At 42.4% G+C, this 19,426-nt stretch overlaps 2 protein-coding genes across 2 annotated transcripts in view; both read left to right on the top strand.

The window, feature by feature from the left end:
* Positions 1-19,426, top strand: part of LOC144368993 (uncharacterized) — a 388,140-nt gene that overhangs the window by 192,320 nt on the left and 176,394 nt on the right. The window lies entirely within an intron of this gene.
* LOC144369489 (CD226 antigen-like) overlaps positions 1-19,426 on the top strand; it is a 60,115-nt gene that overhangs the window by 34,385 nt on the left and 6,304 nt on the right. Inside the window, exons 3-4 of the mRNA XM_078029775.1 lie at positions 725-1,156; positions 17,578-17,674. Coding sequence (XP_077885901.1) covers positions 725-1,156; positions 17,578-17,674 — 529 coding nt within the window. The remainder of the gene's footprint in view (positions 1-724; positions 1,157-17,577; positions 17,675-19,426) is intronic.

The raw sequence follows: 19,426 nt of genomic DNA, 5'->3' as shown, positions 1-19,426 counted from the left end.
GCTGGAAATTCCAGAAATGGTATCAAGAGTGGGGAGAATATTGGAGAACTTCATAGTACCGGGAATTCACTCCATGTGTAGTCTCTACTGAGGCACTTGATAGGCTTATATGTCTAAAAAATTAGTTTATGCATATATTCAATGAAAATGATTTAGTACCTTTTTAAAATTTTTTTTTATAGTTGTAGATGGCTAGAATGCCTTTATTTTATTTGCTTATTTTTATGTGGTGCTAGGGATCAAACCCAGTGCTTCACACATGCTAGGCAAGGGCTCTGCCACTGAGCTACAGCCCCAGCCTCTAGTACCTTTTTTTATAACCACTAAAAGCCTAGTTGGTATGACTCTAATCTGGAAATTTTGATACTCACAGTCGGATCCTGAGTCACTGGCTCAGCATGACTGCAGGAGTGTTGTGAAGTTTAGACTCATGATAAAATCACTAAAGAGAAAAGTGCCAGGGGTTTTGGTTATATTTCTCATTATCTGGTTAACCAAGAAACACTGCAAGACTATGTGTGAATGTCGAGTCCTCTTTTCTGACTACCAGCCTTTAAGAAATTCCTTTCTCTTGCAAAAGTGCAATATAAAGTCATCACTTACCAAGGGTGAAACTCCATTAAATAACATCGCCAACCATTTTGATAGAACTTTCTGTCTGGCTTCCACCTCTGAGTCCAACAATGTGACTACCTAAGTCTAATCACGTGCTACTTCTTTTCAGATAGTTTTGAGACAGATGCACCATTGAATCACCACATCGTCTCAGAATCTGGAAAAAATGTCACACTCAACTGTCAGCTTCAGATGGATGGGCTGGTGCATCAAGTCACCTGGGAAAAGATCCAGCCCCATCAGATAGACCTCCTAACCTGCTGCAACTTGTCCCAAGGGAGGAGTTACACCTCAAAGTACCCCAGGCAAATCCTTAGCAACTGCAGCCAGGGCAGCAGCAGCAGCTGGATCCTCATCCCCAACGCCACCGCCTCGGACTCTGGGCTGTACCGCTGCCGCTTCTCTGCCCGCTCAGGAGAAAACGAAACCTTCGTGGCAAAACTGACCATCACTGACGGTGAGTGGGCCGTGTGTTCCAGGGGCAAAATGGGAAAAAGCCAACCACTGAGGATGGGTTGCTGCTGTTCTTTCTGTGGTGCCTGCATTCATTTAATGAGATGCTACTGTTCAATCGTGTTCTTAATGGTTTAGTTGGGGCACATTTATCATTATTCTAGGATTCAGGATCTTTTTATCTCACTTTTTCATCAGCACAAATTGTACAATTAAAAAAAAAAACATTTTTCTATTTTTTCATCTTCCATGTTCCTGAAATCAAGAAAATCAAAACCAAAAGCATGGTGGTACGGGCCCTGTGTTTCAATCTCATTACTCCTACCTCACCAGATTCTATTGATGTTTTTGTTGCAGGTGACAGGGTGGTATCATCCCTTGGTAACCCCAGCAGTAAGGACACTGTGCTAGGTCACGTGTAAGTTGGTCTCGGGGTGACTAGAGGCACGAGCTGGGGGATCACGCAGTTGCTGCTGGGCCAGAGCAGAGCCTTTTCTCAGTTGGTTTCAGACCTGAGCACAGAAGCACCCTGACCTTGAGGCTCCCTGAGCTGACCTTCAGGGTCTGCATCTGAGTGGTGCCTTGCTTTCTTTCCTATGCTTTTGGCCAGTTTCTTGATCTTGGCTTGTGTTTGGACCTTTGGAGCCAAGGCTCCCCAGGCTTTGGCTACGCCTTTGGCCTCAGATGACGCTGCAGGCTGATAGTCCTTCCTGAACTGGAACCGAAGGAGAAAGGCTATTAACCACAGCCTCCGCCACCGCACCTGCTGGGGCCCTTGCGATGAGGACATGGCTGGAGGAGAGGGGATGTCCATGTGCAGACACTCTGTTTATTTATTTATTTATTTGTTCTAATCAGTTATACCTGACAGCAGAACGCTTTTCAATTCATTGTACACAAATGGAGCACAATTGTTCACTTCTCTGGTTGTACACAAAGTAGGGTCACACCATTTGTGCAATCAGTCATACGTGTACCTAGGGTAATGATGTCCATCCCATTTCACCATCTTTCCTCTCCCCATGCCCTTTCCCCTCCCCACCCACCCCTTTGTTCAATTCAATTTCTCCACTTGTCCCATGCCCCACCCCCATGTGAATTAGCATCCACTTATCAGAGAAAACATCCTGCCTTTGGTTTTTTGGGATTGGCTTACTTTGCTTAGCATGATATTCTCCAACTCTATCCATTTATCTGCAAATGCCATAATTTTATTCTTTTATTGCTGAGTAATATTCCATTGTATATATGTACCACAGTTTCTTTATCCATTCATCTATTGAGAGGCAGCACACCAGCCCCCTCTGTCCGTCTCGAGGATGGTGGAAGCTCTGCTCATTTTCCCTCTCCAAAATAATCTAACACCGTTCTTTGACATTTTAAATGTTGATCACATTTCTGAAGACATAGAAAACAGTTCTTACTTAAAAAAATCTTGCACTACAGAAATAGTTTTTGAACCTGGCCAGGAAAAAAAAAGTGAAAACAGATACTAACTTTTTCTTAAAGACTAAGGCAAGAAAATGTTCTATTCAGAAAAAAAAAGTCATAATCATTTAAAAACATAGGAAATAAGGCCTTGTCCATTGTGGGCTGAAAAAGTAATTAGAAACATCTTAAATCACAGAGAAAATGAAGGTAAGAGATTTTTAGGAGATAGTTATTTAACTTTTACTAATTAATAAACCTGTCTTTGATTTGTCCAAATATGACTAAGTTTCTTGCAGAAAACTCTTTTTGTGTGTGTAAATTATAAACAATTTCAAAAATCTGCCAATGAAATGAAGGTGACAGTGTAATGATGGGTACTGTAAGGGCCCATAAGTTTTGAACAGCTGCAAAATGGCTTTTTGACATTCAATTGACAGATTGCAAGAGTAACAACTGGAGTTATATCCATTAGTAGAAAAGTAAAATTGATGAAGATGACAGCTATTGACTGTATGTTTTGGCTTAATTCTTTTTTCAATTATTATAAGTAAAGACTGAATCTAAAAAAACCAGTCTGAGAGAAAAATAGGTCATTTGTGTTTTGTCTGGTGCAATTTGATTATTTCAAGTCCTGAGGCTGTTTGGTCAAAAATCAATGTAGAGATTAAAGCAGAAAGACAGGTATAAGATTTGGAACAGACTTAATTTATTTCAACTGTCCAGGGAAAGGTGATTGTGACACAAATTTTATAAAGTGCCATGCATCCTTTTGATAGTTCCCATCTACTTCTTTTATAGGACGTACTATTGGATTTAAAAGAGAGATTTTTAAGACTTAAATTTACACACACACATACATATACACACACACACTCACAAATATATACACACTCCCCTGACTCTGCCTGCCTGTGTTCATTAGACAAGGAATCATTTAGTCAGAGGTCACCCAAAAGATTTTGTATAATCCCCAACCAATAGCTATATAATTGCCAACCAATAGTCCTATATCCAGGCCTTCCTGTGATTTGTGCAGAGGAGGAAGATGGCAAGGCGTGAATTGACTTGCCTTCGACTTCCTTCTCTGAGTGAAAGGAAATGCCGTCTTAGCAACACCACTCAGGGGCTGGAAGGGTATGCAGTAGTTCCAGATTGACCTTTCTGAACTTGAAACTTGACCAGAAGGGTAAGAGAGGGGAGAAAAATGTGTGTTTACTGACACCCAACCCAAATTATTTTTGGTCTTTGATAGCCTCCAGATTTTCAGTAGTCATGAGAGAGGTATTTCAGGTAACTCCAAAAGAAATGATGGAATCAGGCTATTACTGTTTAAATTGAGCTTATTAAGTATAAAAAGACTGAGGATAAAATAAATGAAATTGGCTACCACTGAAGGTTCCAAGAGGAGGCTAGTTTTGAATAAACTTCGGTTCACATACTTACTCACATCCTTCTGTGATCTTCTTCCACCCACGAGCCCATATGACCAAGCCACCATAGGTCAAATGAGGTGTGTGGTGAGTGGAGCTGATGAGGGAGGATATGCCAATCATGGAGGGGTGAGGGGTGAATAGGGAGAGGGGGCCATGTGGGTGATGGCAATCAGATGAACAAATTGGCAGAGAGTCCAAGTTCCGGGTCAGTGTAGGATGAGGTAAGTTAAGTGACATATTGACTTGGTGAAATTCTGGATTTGTGGAATAGTCAAGGAAAACCTTTGCTGGCTCTTGAGCAAAGATGGCAGAATAGCTTCAAGGAAGAGTGGGTTGTCTCTAAGTTTCAGAGTAGAAGACTTCCACCCCTTTGGTTAGGTTTAATCCTAAGTATTATTATATTTTTGTTATTATTGTAAATGGATTATTTTTTGTATTATCTGTTGTATATAGAAATATAATGGTTTTCTCTTTCTAACCTGCTACTTTCCTGAATCGTTTGTCAGTTCTAGATGTTGTGTGTGTGTGGTCTCCAGGATTTTATACAGATGTGATTATGTCATCTGCAAATTGCTCCTTTTACTTTACCTTTCCTACTCAGATGCATCCCCCCCCCCCATGTCTAATTGCTATGGCTAACTCCGGCCTCTAGGACTTCACTGAGTACAAGGGCTGAGACTGGGCCCTCTCGTCTTATTCCTGATCTCAGAGGAAAGGTTCAGTTTTTCACTGTAGAGTCCTTTCACATGGGGCCTTTATTATTTGGGGGTAAGTTTCCTCTACACCTAGTGTAAGAGTCTTTATCACGAAAAGATATTAAATTTTATCAATGCCTTTTCTACTTCTATGGAGATGATCATGTGGTCTTTGATATCATTTTGTGAATGTGGTCTACTATATTGATTGATTTGCAAGCCTCGAACTGTTCGTGCATCCCCCAAGGATAAATCCTGCTTGATCACAGCATTCAAACTTTTAAACAAGCTGTTGTGTTCAGTTTGTTAGTATTTTGTTGCGGACTTCTTTGTCTATACTCACTGGGGGTATTGACTGTAGTTTTCTTGTGGTGTTGTCTGGTTTTGTTATCAGAGCATCTATTCTCATAAGATGAATTTGAAAGTGTTCTCTCTTCTACTTTTTTGGAAAAATTTAAGAAGAGTGGTTTAATTCTACCTTGTGTGTCTGGTGGAATTCATCTGTGAAGCCATCTTGTTCTGGGATTGGTGATGAGCCCCAGGCCCCAGGTCCACCTTAGCTGGGCACAAAATGGCCCAGACAAAGGGAGGGGAGAGGGGTGTCACTAAAACACCTCTCGGCCAGCTCTGCCACTCGCCCTGCCCTACGTTCTCCTTCTCTTAACCAGGCTTCTGTTTCTCACCACATTTACCTTCTTTCCACGGAGTGTCACTCAGTCCCTCGCTGTCTTCATGTCTGTGTGAGCCCAATCTGCTCACGGTCTTTGAACCATTAAGCATCTTGAATTTCTCAAACTTTGTTAACTTGAAGACTGCCACCTTTAAATGACTTAATAACTGCATCTGTCTTTATGGTCCAGACTCCTAACAAAAATTGCTGGAGGTTAGAGATTAGGACGCCTTTAAAGTTCTCCGAGTGTCTCTCTCCCATGTGCTCAACAAGGGCTCCTGACTGATATGTTAATATTTCTTCTGATTCTGGTAGGAACCATGTCCACCTTAGCTTTAAGTTTCCTGAGTAGATTATTTTGAGATTTTCTTCATCAACACTTAACATTTGAGGTTTAGCGATTGATTACCAAAGAAAAGGAGATTTCAAAAGATCAGTGGCGATGTCTGTGAAGAACACTTGCATGATCTTTTGTTTGTATATCTAACTTTTAGAAAGGCTATTTGCTCTTTAACTTTTCATTTTCTTTATTTTGTTCATTTTTTTTAACATAATGCTACATATTTGCTAGTCTCAAGGACTGGAGGATGGGATTTGTAAATTAAGATTATAGGAGTATTCATTAGGAAATGGTGCTCCCACAGCCAAGGGACTCTTCCCACATATTTCTTCAGTAAGACTTGAGGTTGGCAAAGATGGACCAGGGGGAATAGAGTGTTATAGATGATGCATCTTGGCTATTGATGGCTTGGTGAATACTGCTGAGTCTAAGTCTCTATCCTCTTGAGTTGAACTATGAGAATGTTGAAGAAGAAATAAATTTCATTTCTTTTTTTATTTCATTTATTTCTTTGGTCTTTAATTTCTGCTAAAATGGACCCAATTTGCTCCCCGTTGATTTGGATTCTAGAGCAGTTTCAGGTTAGAGATAAGTTAATTTTTTTTTTATTTTTAGGATTTTGTTAATTCACAGCCTTCTTTCCTATTCCTATAAATTTAGAATTTAGGATTTAGAATAGAGCTGCTATACACTGAGCTGATGGACACATCCATTTCCATGGTACAGTGCGATGAACTTCAGCCTTTTATAATCTTTCCCTACATAGAAAACAAAATGTCCACAGCAGTTAATTTATATGATAGGACCACACAACCAGAATCCCATAGCAGCAGTGACACTACTTATAATTAGAATAGCTTCTACTGAAACAGATCTGCCACAATTTTCAGCCCAATTTAGTTTGCTTTTAAAATTCTGGATGATGACTGGGTATCCAGATGTAACATACTGTTTTCAACATCACAAATGAGTTGATTCCTCAATTATGGCCTATTAGGTCATTGTACCTTTCAGTTGCCTCTGCCCAAAGCAGGATTTTTATAAGGCATTGCATTAAAAAAATGCAACTGGTCAGTTAATTTTCTTTATAAGCCCCACATATTGATTTATTTCTCCAAATGCACAATTCCATGGAATGTTTGTCTATAGTCATTTTTTATACGTACCCTACTTGTGGAGATAAATAAGATATTGAATTGAATAATAGTGACAAGTTAATATCAGAGAGAAGGAATTTCTGAAAGGTCACACATTAAATTGATTTGGTAAGTAACACTGTTGAGTGTATATAGTAATGTATATACACTAGGAATTGCTATTCTGTAAGTGGGTCTTTGTCTTTAGATTGAATATCAATCTGTTTTCATGAAGTTTTCTTCTCTGGTACAAGTTTTACAGGTAGAAATTTAAATTCAGGCAAACATACTGATTTTCTGCCCCCTTAAAACCTGTGCGTGGCCACATTTATTCAAGAGCCTTTCTAATGACTCCAACTGCAAAATTGCCACTTATGCTTTTTTTGTAATGCATGGAATTTTCATTCTAAAAACTCCAGGGAATTGTTAACAGCCTGTGACTGCCCCTTAGAGCTTTATTAGAAACTGAACGTGGGCGAGTGAGTATTTTCTCCAAAGGCAAGAAGAAAATTACTTAACATGTTTTGAAATTGATTCTTCATATAAGATTAATGGCATTTTCATCTTAACAAAAATTTTCATTGTATAAATTCTAATTCATTTAATCAGATGAAGATTGCTAACTCCATCTGAAGCATTTCCAAAATTCTTGACTTGATCCTGAAAAAAACTTCAAAGGCAACGTAATGGTTTCGTAGAGGACTATGTTATTTAAAAGATAAGGACATGAAGAATAAGCATGGATCTGTCATTCTTAGAGTTATGTCTTTGAACCTCAGTTTGTATCTTTTAAAACTATAATTTACACTGAAATGATTCAGTGATTCCTAAAGGTATTTACTCAACAGAGAAATATGTTTTCCTTTAAAGCTTTTATAAAATAAATATTTTGCCATCCTCATTGACCACTCTTAAATTTATTTCCAGAATAAATTCAGTGCACTTCACTATTTTTTAGAACTCTGAAGTGGCCACGGTGCTCAGTGATTTATCTGTCATAGTGACTTTTTATTTTATTTACTCACAAGAAATTATTCCTTTCAAAAGTACAAAGTTGGAATGTTAATGTTCTCCCTGGGTTGGTGGAAAGGTAAACAGTGTTAGCAATATTAAAAGTGAGAAAAATGAAAAAACACCTTGTCATCATGATGATGGGCGTGGGCAAGGGAAGAGCAGATGTGGTTGTCAAGACCACATTAGCAATGGATGCTCAAGGACCCAATGTGCCCATGACCCCAACTTTGAGCTAGGTAGAGAGTAAATTTGTGCATATAGAAAAAGGCAGCTCACAAAGTATAGGTGTTTGATGTTAATGGGCCTCAGTTTCTTCCATCTCATCTGGTGCAGTTAGATAGACTCTTCATTCTTTATTCATGTGTGTGTGTGAGTGTGTGTGTGTGCACACACGCACACACACACGCATGCACACGTATATGCATTAATAAATCTGTGAACATTCGTTAGAAGGAGCAACAGACTCATTATTCAACCTGCTGTGGTAAACAGTCAATCAATACGTGTGATTTATACCCATACTTAACACATGCATATATGCCAACTCTAAAATACTTTCATCATTTTATTTTGCTTTTAGGTTGACTACTGTTTTGCTTCCTAATCCAATAAAGGAAGGTATCTTTTTTGAAATCTCATCATGCTGTTCCTTTTAAAATCATTGGCTCTTTTATAAGATGAAAGATCAAAGGGGCACCTGGACTCTAGTGTATAAAGCTTCAGATTTAAATCATGACCAGACATCTTGTTTATTGTCAGGTATTGGTTTGTATACATTTTTTTAAAGCAACTTGGTTAACTTTTTTTTTTTTACAACTACTTAAAGTTGGATAGAAATGGAACATTCAGAGGTAACGTTCGTTCAGTCCAGTGCTTTCTGTGCATTTCATATTCTGAAAATGTCTGTATAACATTCACAACAGGCTTGCACACAGGTGTTTATGGTGGCATAGCTACAGATTGGATCTTGAACTTCTCCCTCAGGCCCACGTGTTAACAGCCTGGTCCCTGGTTGGTGCCACTTGGAGGTGAGGCACCTCTGTGAGGCAGGCCAGTGGGAAGCAGTTAGATCATCAGGGGATGTGATCTCTTGCTCCCTGTTCATGCAGTGAGCACTTTTGTTCCACCATGCACTCCCCTCTGTGTCCTGCTCCCTCTCCATAGGTCCCAAAGCAAGGGGGCTGGCCACTTGATCATGGATTGGAACCTCTCAAACCGTGAGTCACAACAATCTTTTCCTCTTCACAAGTTGGTCATCTCACGTATTTGTGTCAGTGATGGGAAGCTCGCAACAGCCATATGGTTTGAATTTTGATGTTTTCTAAGGACACCTCAAAATAGTTATAACTAGCAGCTGCAAGAATTGTCCTGGGGCTGTGTCTTGGCCACTACTGGATGAGCATATGTGTCGTTCTTCTATGTGCGCCAGTGGCTATTCTAAGAATTTGTGCATAATTGCTTCTTGACCTGTCACAACAACTCTGATGTATCCATGTTTTACAGATGAGGAGGTGAGGCCCTGGAGAGTTCAGGCAATTGATCTTACGGCCAGGGAGTCGAGGGGCTGGGATTCAGAGCTGTGAGACTGGCTGCAGGGTCCTTGTCCTTAGCCACAGATCTGTACTTCTACTCCAAGCAGAAGAAAACTGTCATCACTGTCAGCAGCTGGTACCTGGAGGGTCCCCTCCTCCTTCCAGGAGGTCTGTGCACAGGTTTCAAGCTGGGCCGACACAGGGCAGGTGCGGGCCCCGGAATGGGGCTCCATCTCCCTGGGTTTTCCTCCAGCACAGGGGCTTCAGCTCACTCTGGTCCGCAGCCTCAGGCTCAGGCGCTGTGTGGGGAGTTGTTCTCCAGACCCTGCTGTTCTTTATTCCAGGGCTTCATGTATGTCAGGGAGTCAGGTCACATGGGACAGGCTTTCCACATGGTCTACAAGTGACTCAGACGGGGTCCATGGAGCAGGTGCTGGTGCTGATGAAGTCAAGTCCATGCCAAGAACAGATGAGGAAATCCTGTGGCTTAAATGTGTCCCTCCATGTTCAAATGTTGGAAACCCAATCCCAGTTGACAGATAGGAATATATCTATATCTATATCTATATATATATTAGCTATACACGGACACAGTGTCTTTATTTTTTTTGTTTATTTTTATGTGGTCCTAAGGATGGAACCCAGTGCCTCACATGTGTGAGACAATCGCTCTGTCACCTGGGGCCGACAGACAGGACCTTGAAGAGGCCAGGAGGCCAGGAGGGCGGTCTCCATTGAAGGATGAATGTCCTTATGGTGGGGTGGGGTTATCATGGAGTGCGTTCCTGAGAAAAGGCTGAGTCCACTGCTTCCTTCTCTCTCACTCTTGCCCTTTCTTGCCCTCCCACCACCCATGGGAGGACAGTGCAGCACAAAGGCCCTGGCCGGACTCCAGCCACCCTGGTGTTGGACCTCAAGAACCCTGGTATTAGTAGCTTAAGAAGGACTGGGACAGGGAACTCTAGGAGAAGCCTCTGGGCATCAGGAGGGTGACATGGTGACATCTCAGCCCCGACATGACTTCTGGGCATTGTGAAGCACCTGTGCACCCCTCCATCAGAGCCCCCCTAGATTCTTCCCCTCTGGAAAAGTCTGCTCCCTTCAGCGCATGCCAGGGATCTGCTACAGGTTCCCTCACACGCCCCTCCTTCCGTCTTAAGCTCCTCTTTCCTTAAACCCTGCTCTCCCTTTGCTCTTGTACGGTAGATCTTAATTACTTAATGGCTACTGCAGTCAGAGCTGGAGTGTGTGGCTCCGCAGGGATAGCGAAGTCTTAAGTATAAAACCTTCCAAGACAAACCAGAGTTTACTTCCTGTAAACTCTGGTTTGTCTTGTACATGCATTTCAAAGAGTTGAAGAGACCAAAACAGATTTGAGTTTTCTAAAATGAAGGCTACAGATAACAGATAACATATTCTGACCATTTGTATTCTCTCCCATTTATATAACTTCATATTCTTCAGCTAAATGTGTCAGTCGTATGGTTGCCTATTGGGTGTCTTATTGCAGCTTGTAGGTGGCAAGTTGTTTATCTTGATAGCATCAGAACATTTGAACATTTCCTATTGTATCCTTGAGGATAAGCATAATAGTAACATTGTAGTATAGAGTTAGCCTGGCTAAACCACAGGAATATTAAACCCTATGCTGCGGAAATAGAATCAGAAACAAAATCTACTCCCTACAAAAGAGGAAAAATTACTCCACAAGGTAGAAGGGAAAGAAAACAGTTTTATTATTGAATAAACAAACACTGAATCAGAATGTTACCTGCCTCCCAGGAAGTCTACTAAGAGATTACAGGGATGGAAAGAAATCTCACTGTTTTATATACCAGCAAGTAGAGCCCCGTGCATGCATGTCCTAAAGGTAAATAGTAAGCAGGCTTCAGGAAAGGGGCTTGAGGGCACCATTTGTCACACATAGTCCATCCTGGGCTCCCCCGGTAATGCGGGTGGCCACCTGTGTTAGCTGAATGGCTTTACTCACAGGGAATCCAAACATCTCAGTCTTCCTGAAGGAGTGGTTGCCATTCGGGGGCAGAGCCAGTGGAATCCAGCCTCCCTCCCTTCCTCCCACAGAGACTGGGATGATTCCTTTTCACAGGGATGGCTCCCAAGTCCTGGAGAAAGATTCTTCTCCATTACAAAGTTCATGAGAACCTCCCTTGGATTTTAAAAAGATTTACATGCATTTCAAAGAGTTGAAGAGACCAAAACAGATTTGAGTTTTCTAAAATTAAGGCTACAGGAAAGGAAAGAGTGGAGAAATCAGCAGAGGGACAGGGGTCAGCTGCCAGAGTCCCTCTGGAAGGTGCTGTAGACTGCAGCAGTGATTCCCAAAGCCAGTTCTGTGGTCACTGCTGTGGAATGTTCTGGAGTGCTTCCTGAAAAACAGATTCCCAGGCCTTGTCTCCAAGTCTGCAGATGAGAGTGATGTACGCGGCTCCCCATGATCATCAACGCTTTGCACTGAGTCTTGACCCGAGTGGGAGACCTGTCGAGTCTGTTCCTGTGCACTTTTATTTCTAGGGTTCTAATGTGCAATTATCTGAACATGTCTTGGCAAAAATCAGGAATCATAAATTAGACAAATATATAAAAAGAGAAAAGGAAGTAGACGTAACCTGACCTGTGCTTGGTCCACCAAGGAGAATATCTCTTGTGGGAACTCTCACCTTTGGCTCAAAACCTCCCTCAGTCTTGATCAGGATTATTTGCCCTTGGGAATCTGGCTTCCTGTTAAAATTACTTAACAGTAAACTCAGAAAATTGACAAAGAAAGAAATCCCCTGTTTAGTAAGGTAAAGAAATATGTTATCCAGTATGAAATTACTTCATATGGCTCCTATAAACAAGGTATATGTATCATGTGTATACATGTGTATTTATATATAAAAACTATATTATCAGTAACATAGGTGCATAACGTATGTGTTCTTACAGTAATGTAATGAGAGCGTTGCTTTAAGAAGGGTCATTGGTATCAAGAAACAATGAAAATATGACTTCTCAGTTGGAATTTGCTAGGAGGACTCACAGGACTCAGCACTGGTGGATTTCAGCAAAAGGATCCAAAGTCAGTGAAGGAGAAAGATGCACCGGGCCAAATGGGAAGGATTGACTGATACCCCAGAAGAAAAGCACGTGCTTAGCATACACCAGACTGACGTGGAGACATCTAAGCACAATGAGCTCCTTCAGTCCAGCAGTGGTAGAAAGGCACAATGAGGCCGTGTTCCCACGTGCCAGCCAAGGACCAGGCTTGTGAACAGGCTCTTCTGGGGACCGTACTCTGGGCCGCTATAGCAAGTCTTCTACGGGTGCTGACTCACTAATGAAGTGGGCCAGACATGCCCAGTTCTTGATATTCTGACTCATGGTGCATTTGAATAATGTGTGTTTACAAGCAAACGAGGCGAGTGTGCAGAAAGCGTAAGACTAAGATGTACTTGGGCAAGAAGGTGAGGCATCTCATATAATAGACTCAGTCATGAAATTTTTCTCAATAAATATACAAAATCAAAGATGTTTACCCTGCTTTTGTCCACATGCAGACTTGAGCACCCTGCCATAGGCCAGTCACCATGGAGCACCCATCTCATGGTACAGCGCGGTGACACGGATGGAGCCAAGATCACTAATGCAGTCCTGCTGCCTGGTACAGCGTGGGCTCTTCTAGACTGTGTGCTTTTCGGCTGGCAGAGTTCCAAAGTGCTTGAGCTGGTTGGGAAACTGTTTTACAGCAAGAGAGGCAAACTGTTAACAGAAATTGCACTTTAGGTTAGAAACCTGCTCCCTTTGGGTTGTTCCGTAATTATCGGATAATTATTTCGAGTCTCTGTTTCTTATGTTTCCCAGTTAAAATCTGAAAACATTTTTCTTTTGGGAAAAAATATTTGTTATTTACTCAGAAGAAAGATGGGAGGTTGATGTCATGGTTTCTGAAAATCATTTATTCCCTACAACCTTCTTGCTATAAAACAGGCTAAAGTTTCTGAAATACAAAGAGCATAAAACTGATTTACACAAAGACAAGTGACCTTTGAAAACTTGGGATATCACCAGGCCCATATCCATCTGATGCATATTTCATTTTTGATGCAACGAACTTTGGGCTTTCGTTATTTCCAGTCTAAGATTGTTTTATGTTCGTTGATGGACACTACCTCTGTCCTTCCCCAAGACCTGAATATGACTGCAGGAACAAGCATCCTCCATTACATGACTAGTTCAACACAACATCTCAACACAAAACAAACGAAATTATTTATTTAACTCTAATTGGGAATGTGTGCATATAAAATGTAAGTGTATATGTAATGTACACTATTAATAGTTTATGTTATGTGCTGTTTAAAATATTTAAAGAATGTCTGTGTATTTTAGTTCAGTCCCCTAGTGACCCTTGGGTTTTATTTCATCGTCATCTCACATCTGCAAAGATAAAGAGACTGAATGTCCTTTAATGAGATCTTCCAAGGAAAGAATTAGAAGACAGGACAAGGCCCCACGGCTTCCCTCCTCCATGTCTGTGTTTCCAGCCAACTGAAGTCTAATGGAAATGAAGTTTGGGTATTTTCCTGCATCATCCAGAGAGTTAGACTGGGAATGACCTTCTCCTGCACACTCTGTCAGCTCACACCTCTCCACCCTGCGCCCGCACCACTGGGTGCATTGCATCTGGACAGAGAATGAGAGCTAACATTTCTTTCTCTTCTTAATGAGGCAAGAAAAGAGTAGTTGTAACTGATATTTTCCAGGACTTATCAGGCCTGGTTAGAGGCTTGGAAAGCATGAGTTCTTCTGGCTTGTTTTCTGGTCCAGTTATTTAGGTTATTAGTTACTGGGTGTCTTCACTCCCTAACCCACCCGTCTCCAATAAAGGAGGAACCCCAGGCATTCGGGCGACTCTGCCCGCCTGGCTCTGCAGGAAGGGCCCGGCAGCATTTCTGTCATGAACCATTTCTAAGGTTTGTAACTCAGCCATAAATACTTGTCACCAGCAGAAACTTAGCCCGGAGGGTCATAGGCCTGGAGTAAATTATTCATTTATAAATTTCACTGACTTGCTTTAAATTGTCTTAACTGTATTTATCTTTTGTGATGGGAGGAGAAATAATGGCTTTATGGTTCAAGACATTTTTGTCCCCCTATGAATCAACGAGCGTTGGGATGTAAGCAAAAAAGTCAGCAAAAATGTGGCCACTGGAAACAGACAGCGATTCTCCTTTCTTCAGAGGAGGGCTTGAGGGCCAACATCATTCAACTGAAGCTCTATTAACAGAACTTGGGGGAGACAGTGAGCGCTCTGAGCTGTTAACTCCCCAAAGCAGCCCTTCCCATTTGCTTTTTCTTCTTCCACATGAGGCCCAGCAAGCTGCGTGGTCACCGGAGTCTGACCATTCATGCTACATCGGGCCAGACAGGGCAGGCAGGGGTGGGAGGTGACCCTGTCTCGGATGGTCCATGTGCCCCCTCTGAGAGGCCGATCTGCACCTCTCCTCCATGCTTTTACATTTATTTCTTAAGAGAAAATACGAGTTCCATGCCACTTTTTAAGTCACATAGGACTTTTCAAAATAACATAAATTCCATTCTCTATAGGTAATACCAGTTACACATACGCCTTGAAATAGCATCCATGTAAATACTGAATAAATAAATGATCTGACTTCATTGGTCTCACCTTGCTAGAAACAGTTAAAAATAGGAAACATTTCAAATTGAAACATTTGAAATTTGGATTTATAACTGACCAGTTGTGATACAAATGGGCACACTTTCAAGTGGATTCTACTTCTGAATTCGTATAACTTAAAGCTTAATTAAAAATGTTGTCTGCACTCTTAAGCATTCTGTCTACTTCTAAGGAGTTCTACATCCTGCTCTATTAAAAACAGTCACTAAAGTTTGGTAGAATGTTCTGTTTTACGCATGCAGACCTTCAAAATTTTGTCCTGATTTTTCCTGATTAAAAAGGCAAGAGACCTTTTAGAAAAATTTGGAAATACCAAAAAGCCTAAAGAAAACAACTGCTTTAAAGTTTTTAAAAATTGTCAAAGATTAAATATAGTAAAGGTGTATAATATAATGGTTTGATACATGTCAGTATTGCGTAATGATTACCATAATTAGCATGTCCCTTACCACCTATGCTGCACACTGGGTCCCCTCAACTTGCTCATCTTACCACTGAACGTCTGTACCCTCTAACATTTCCACCATCTCTGCACCCTCAGCTCCTGGAAAGCACTGTTTTCCTCTCTATTATTGTTTTGACAATTCTAGACGACACTACAGGTGAGATCACGTGGCGTCTTTCTATGTCTGGCTTATGTCACTTAGCATAATGTCCTCTAGGTCCATACATGTTGTCACAAGTCTCAGGATTTCATTGTCAAAAAACACAAATAATCCAAATGAAAAAAAAAAATGAGCACTAGACTTGAAAAAAAAGAAGACATGACACTGGCAATTAGATACATGAAAAAATGGTCAAGATCACTACTCATCAGGGAAAAGCAAATCAAAGCCACAGTGAGATAGATACCACCTCAGCCTGTGAGGAGAGCTGCGATCAACAAGACTAGAGATCATCAATGTTGGTGAGAGTGTGGAAGAAAAGGAAGCCATCTACCTTGTGGGGAATTTAAAGTGCAATACCATTATGGAACATGGTATGGAGGGGCTTCAATAAAAATAGAACTATCATATCACCAGAGCAATCTCTCTGTTGGGTGTAGCCACAAAGAAACACCGTCAGTGTCTTGAAGAGACATCTGCACCCCATGTTCATGCAGCATAATTCATGATGGTCAGCAGGTGGGTACAGCCTCTGTGCCCATCCACAGACAAGTGGATGAAGAACACGTGGTTTACAGACACAATGAATAATATTCAGCTTATAAAAGAAGGAAATCCTGTTCTTTGCAGCAACACTGATTAACCTGGAGGATATATGCCAAGTGAAGTGAGCCAGGCACGGAGAGAAAAATACTGCATGGTTGATCTTTTCTCCATGTAGAATCTAGGATGAACAAATTTAAAGCATAAAAAAGTTTATCATCTGTCATTGTAGTAAAGCTCCCAGAAGACTGAGGGGGTCTAGACAGTGAGTTCTTGTCATGGAAAAACCTTTAGGGACGTGGTGACGTAGGAGGGAAGAGGTGGTCTGAGGACAGGAGGGGCGAGAGTTGGTGGAGAAGCATGATTTTCCACTTGCGCTGGCTCCAGACCCCTGCAGTCACAAGTCTTCTACTTTCGGTCTCAAGAGGGAGGGAAGCTGAACTGTGCTGTAGCCCACGCCCTTCCTGTGTGGCAAGATGGGCAAATCTGCTGTCCCAAAGAAAGACACAGTGAAGAGAACAGGTCCAGTGCACGTCAGCCCCATTCCCACCAGCCACGGGGACAGATGGGCTTCTCCTCGGGGGAGGTGCCCCACAGGTGTTCTGTGGGTGGCGATGGGTGGGGTGTGCTGGGCCAGGAGGCCCCGGCAGAAGGCTGAAATGGTATTGACCCGTGGGGGCTCATGCTGCAGAGGTGACGTTGCTGTGGGATTAGTTCTGCATTCTTTGGAACAACAGCTCATTAGAGTCCTACCACAGCTCCATGGTGTCATCAGAACCGAGTCATCGCCACCACTGGAATAAAGAGAGGCCCACGCAGGGAAGGTAAAGGACGCCTCTGCTGGAGGCCCTCCGCTTCACCGTGACAGGCCCAGGACGAGGCTCCAGACTCCCGCGCCACTTCAGTCCATTTCTGGGAAACTCTGAGTTGGAGTAACATGCTTCCCCTGACTTTTATCATCAACTCAAATGTAGTTGAAGATATTCTTAAACAAAATTCTGTGGGTTAACATTAAGGTTACATACTGTTGTGTGTTCAGCATAATGAACACGTCAAACATAAAAATTGGCCTCCCTAAGCAGGCTATTTCAGTAGCTATTTTCTTCTACAAAAGGTTTTGTGCATGGGATTGGGAGCTTTTTGGAGTGTATGTTCCACAGATTCTATTTCTTATGTTGTCGAATCCAGCTTAACAAGGAACAGATACGAACCTGTGAGGAGTCAGAAATATCAAGGAGCCTCTAAAAGAAAATTGTTTTTTTTTTTCTCTCAATCCAACCTATTTTTTACTGTCTTCTCTGTTCTTAATATTCCATCCTGATTGATACGCCCTTTCTTCATTTTCCAACCTTCCTTTTGTGGCATTAGTTGATCCCTAATTTCTACTGTGATTTTGTTTTTTCTCCTAGGTAAAGCTGATCACCACTATCCCCTCCTTGTGGCTGGAGGGGTAGTTCTGTTGTTTGCTGTAATCATCATCATCATCATCGTCATTTCTTGTTACAGGTGAGTAGAACAAGCACCCCAGTCTGGTTTGCCCTGAGTCGCTGCGATGTTACAGGTTCTCTATCAATAACCCAACCATTTGTCAAGCTGTCTGGGCATCCACATACATTTCTTTGAATACGGCTCTTACTCAAGGGAGGAGGCCTTAATATCAGAAGCCAAAGCCAGACAGAGTCATTCCCTGAGGGATGGGCGGAGCCGGCAGCCTGCCTGCATGTTCCCCATCTCTCACCCCCTCCTCCAAGGAAATAGCTGCCAGTGAAGGCGTGTGTGTGTGTGTGTGTGTGTGTGTGTGTGTGTGTGTGTGTGTGTGTAAGAGAGGATAGTGCCTTAACTTAAGCACTCATCAGATATCTATTGTGCAAAGTGGTGAAGGAGATGTAGGGAAGCTCCCATTCTAATAAGCTAACAGTAAACTTGAAGTGTGGCGTACTTTCTGAACAGTGGTCTAGATGCTACTGTTAAGAATCACTGAGGAAGAAGAGCGGGAGGCTCACCCCGGGGAGTGGGCAGCCATGTTAATCAGCAGCAGCTTCCTGCTACTCATGGTGTGGCCCAGGGGATTTTCTTAGCCGGCCCTTTCTTCTCCAGACTCTCCGTGTCTGCCGACCCATTTGCCTAGCACTGGTTGGTCCTTCTAGAATCACACTGGGTTGGAATTATGCTGTGGGCCAACAACAGTGGTTGGAGTGTGTGTTCTACAGATTCTACAGGAGTCTGTGGGGATAGGCTTGCTGAGGGGGAAAGGGACTATTCTTTGCATGGTCTCTTATAGGTCTGTGATGGCACAGATGTGCTTGTTGGCTGTGCACATTTCCATCTCTGCTCCACTCCCAAGTAATGTGCAGCTCTTTAACAGGATTGCCAGGAGGTTTCTGCATCTCCTCTGCATGTCCTTGACCTTTGCCTCTTCTGCCACGCCCCTGCCCTCTCCAACCTGCCCTCCTGTTCTCAGACCATCCTCTCTCTAAGCCATTCCTAGTTCCTCTTTTGTCGTCCTCCTGATTAACACTGTTACCCTCCCACTGCACCCAGAGTAGTTTTAACCTCATCAGCCCTGTCACTGAAGGTGCTCGGCTCTCTGACTGCAACTTAATTTTTGTTCATAGTTTCTACCTTATTTACTTTCTCTAAAATTCACAAATTTTTATTAAAACTATGACATTTATTCTTTGAGCACACCCACTCTCTTTCATTTGCTATGCTCCCCGAATGCAGTTTCCCTGTATTTGCCCTTAATCTTGTGCATTGTAACAGGCAAGACACCAGTCCCCTCTGCGAGGGCTGTCCTGTTTCTCTGTCCCTGGGATAGACATGATGTCACCATCCAGAATCATCTTGCACTCCTATTTGCTACTCCTCACATCCTGCTTTGTATTTTAATTGTATTCGGGCTTGTCTTCCCTACTGGGGCATTCATAATGGCAGGACTGTGTTTTGTTTATGTTCTAGTGTTGGATAGCATTCAGCAGCTAATCTTCCCAAGCCGTGGAGGGTCAGTGATCATCTGCCTAATGAAAGGGGGACAGGGCCAGTCCTTTCACCTTTCTCTGCATCGTGGCTACCCTCGAGTCTTTCCCTGACCAGAAATTAGCAAATGGAGGCAGGGGCCCCAGGTTAGTGTCCTAGAGGGTTTCTCTACTGCCTTACGTTGGCTGATGAAAATGCAGACCGGGCAGAGAGAGTCTGGGGGAATAGGCAGCGTGACTGAGAGAACGCGGGGTGGACAGACCTCTGGAGGGTCACAGGTGT

Source organism: Ictidomys tridecemlineatus, chromosome 12, assembly GCF_052094955.1.
Source record: "Ictidomys tridecemlineatus isolate mIctTri1 chromosome 12, mIctTri1.hap1, whole genome shotgun sequence".
Classification (NCBI taxonomy): Eukaryota; Metazoa; Chordata; class Mammalia; order Rodentia; family Sciuridae; genus Ictidomys; species Ictidomys tridecemlineatus.
Note: the sequence above shows the minus strand (reverse complement) of the source record. Positions and strands in the feature narration are given on the sequence as shown.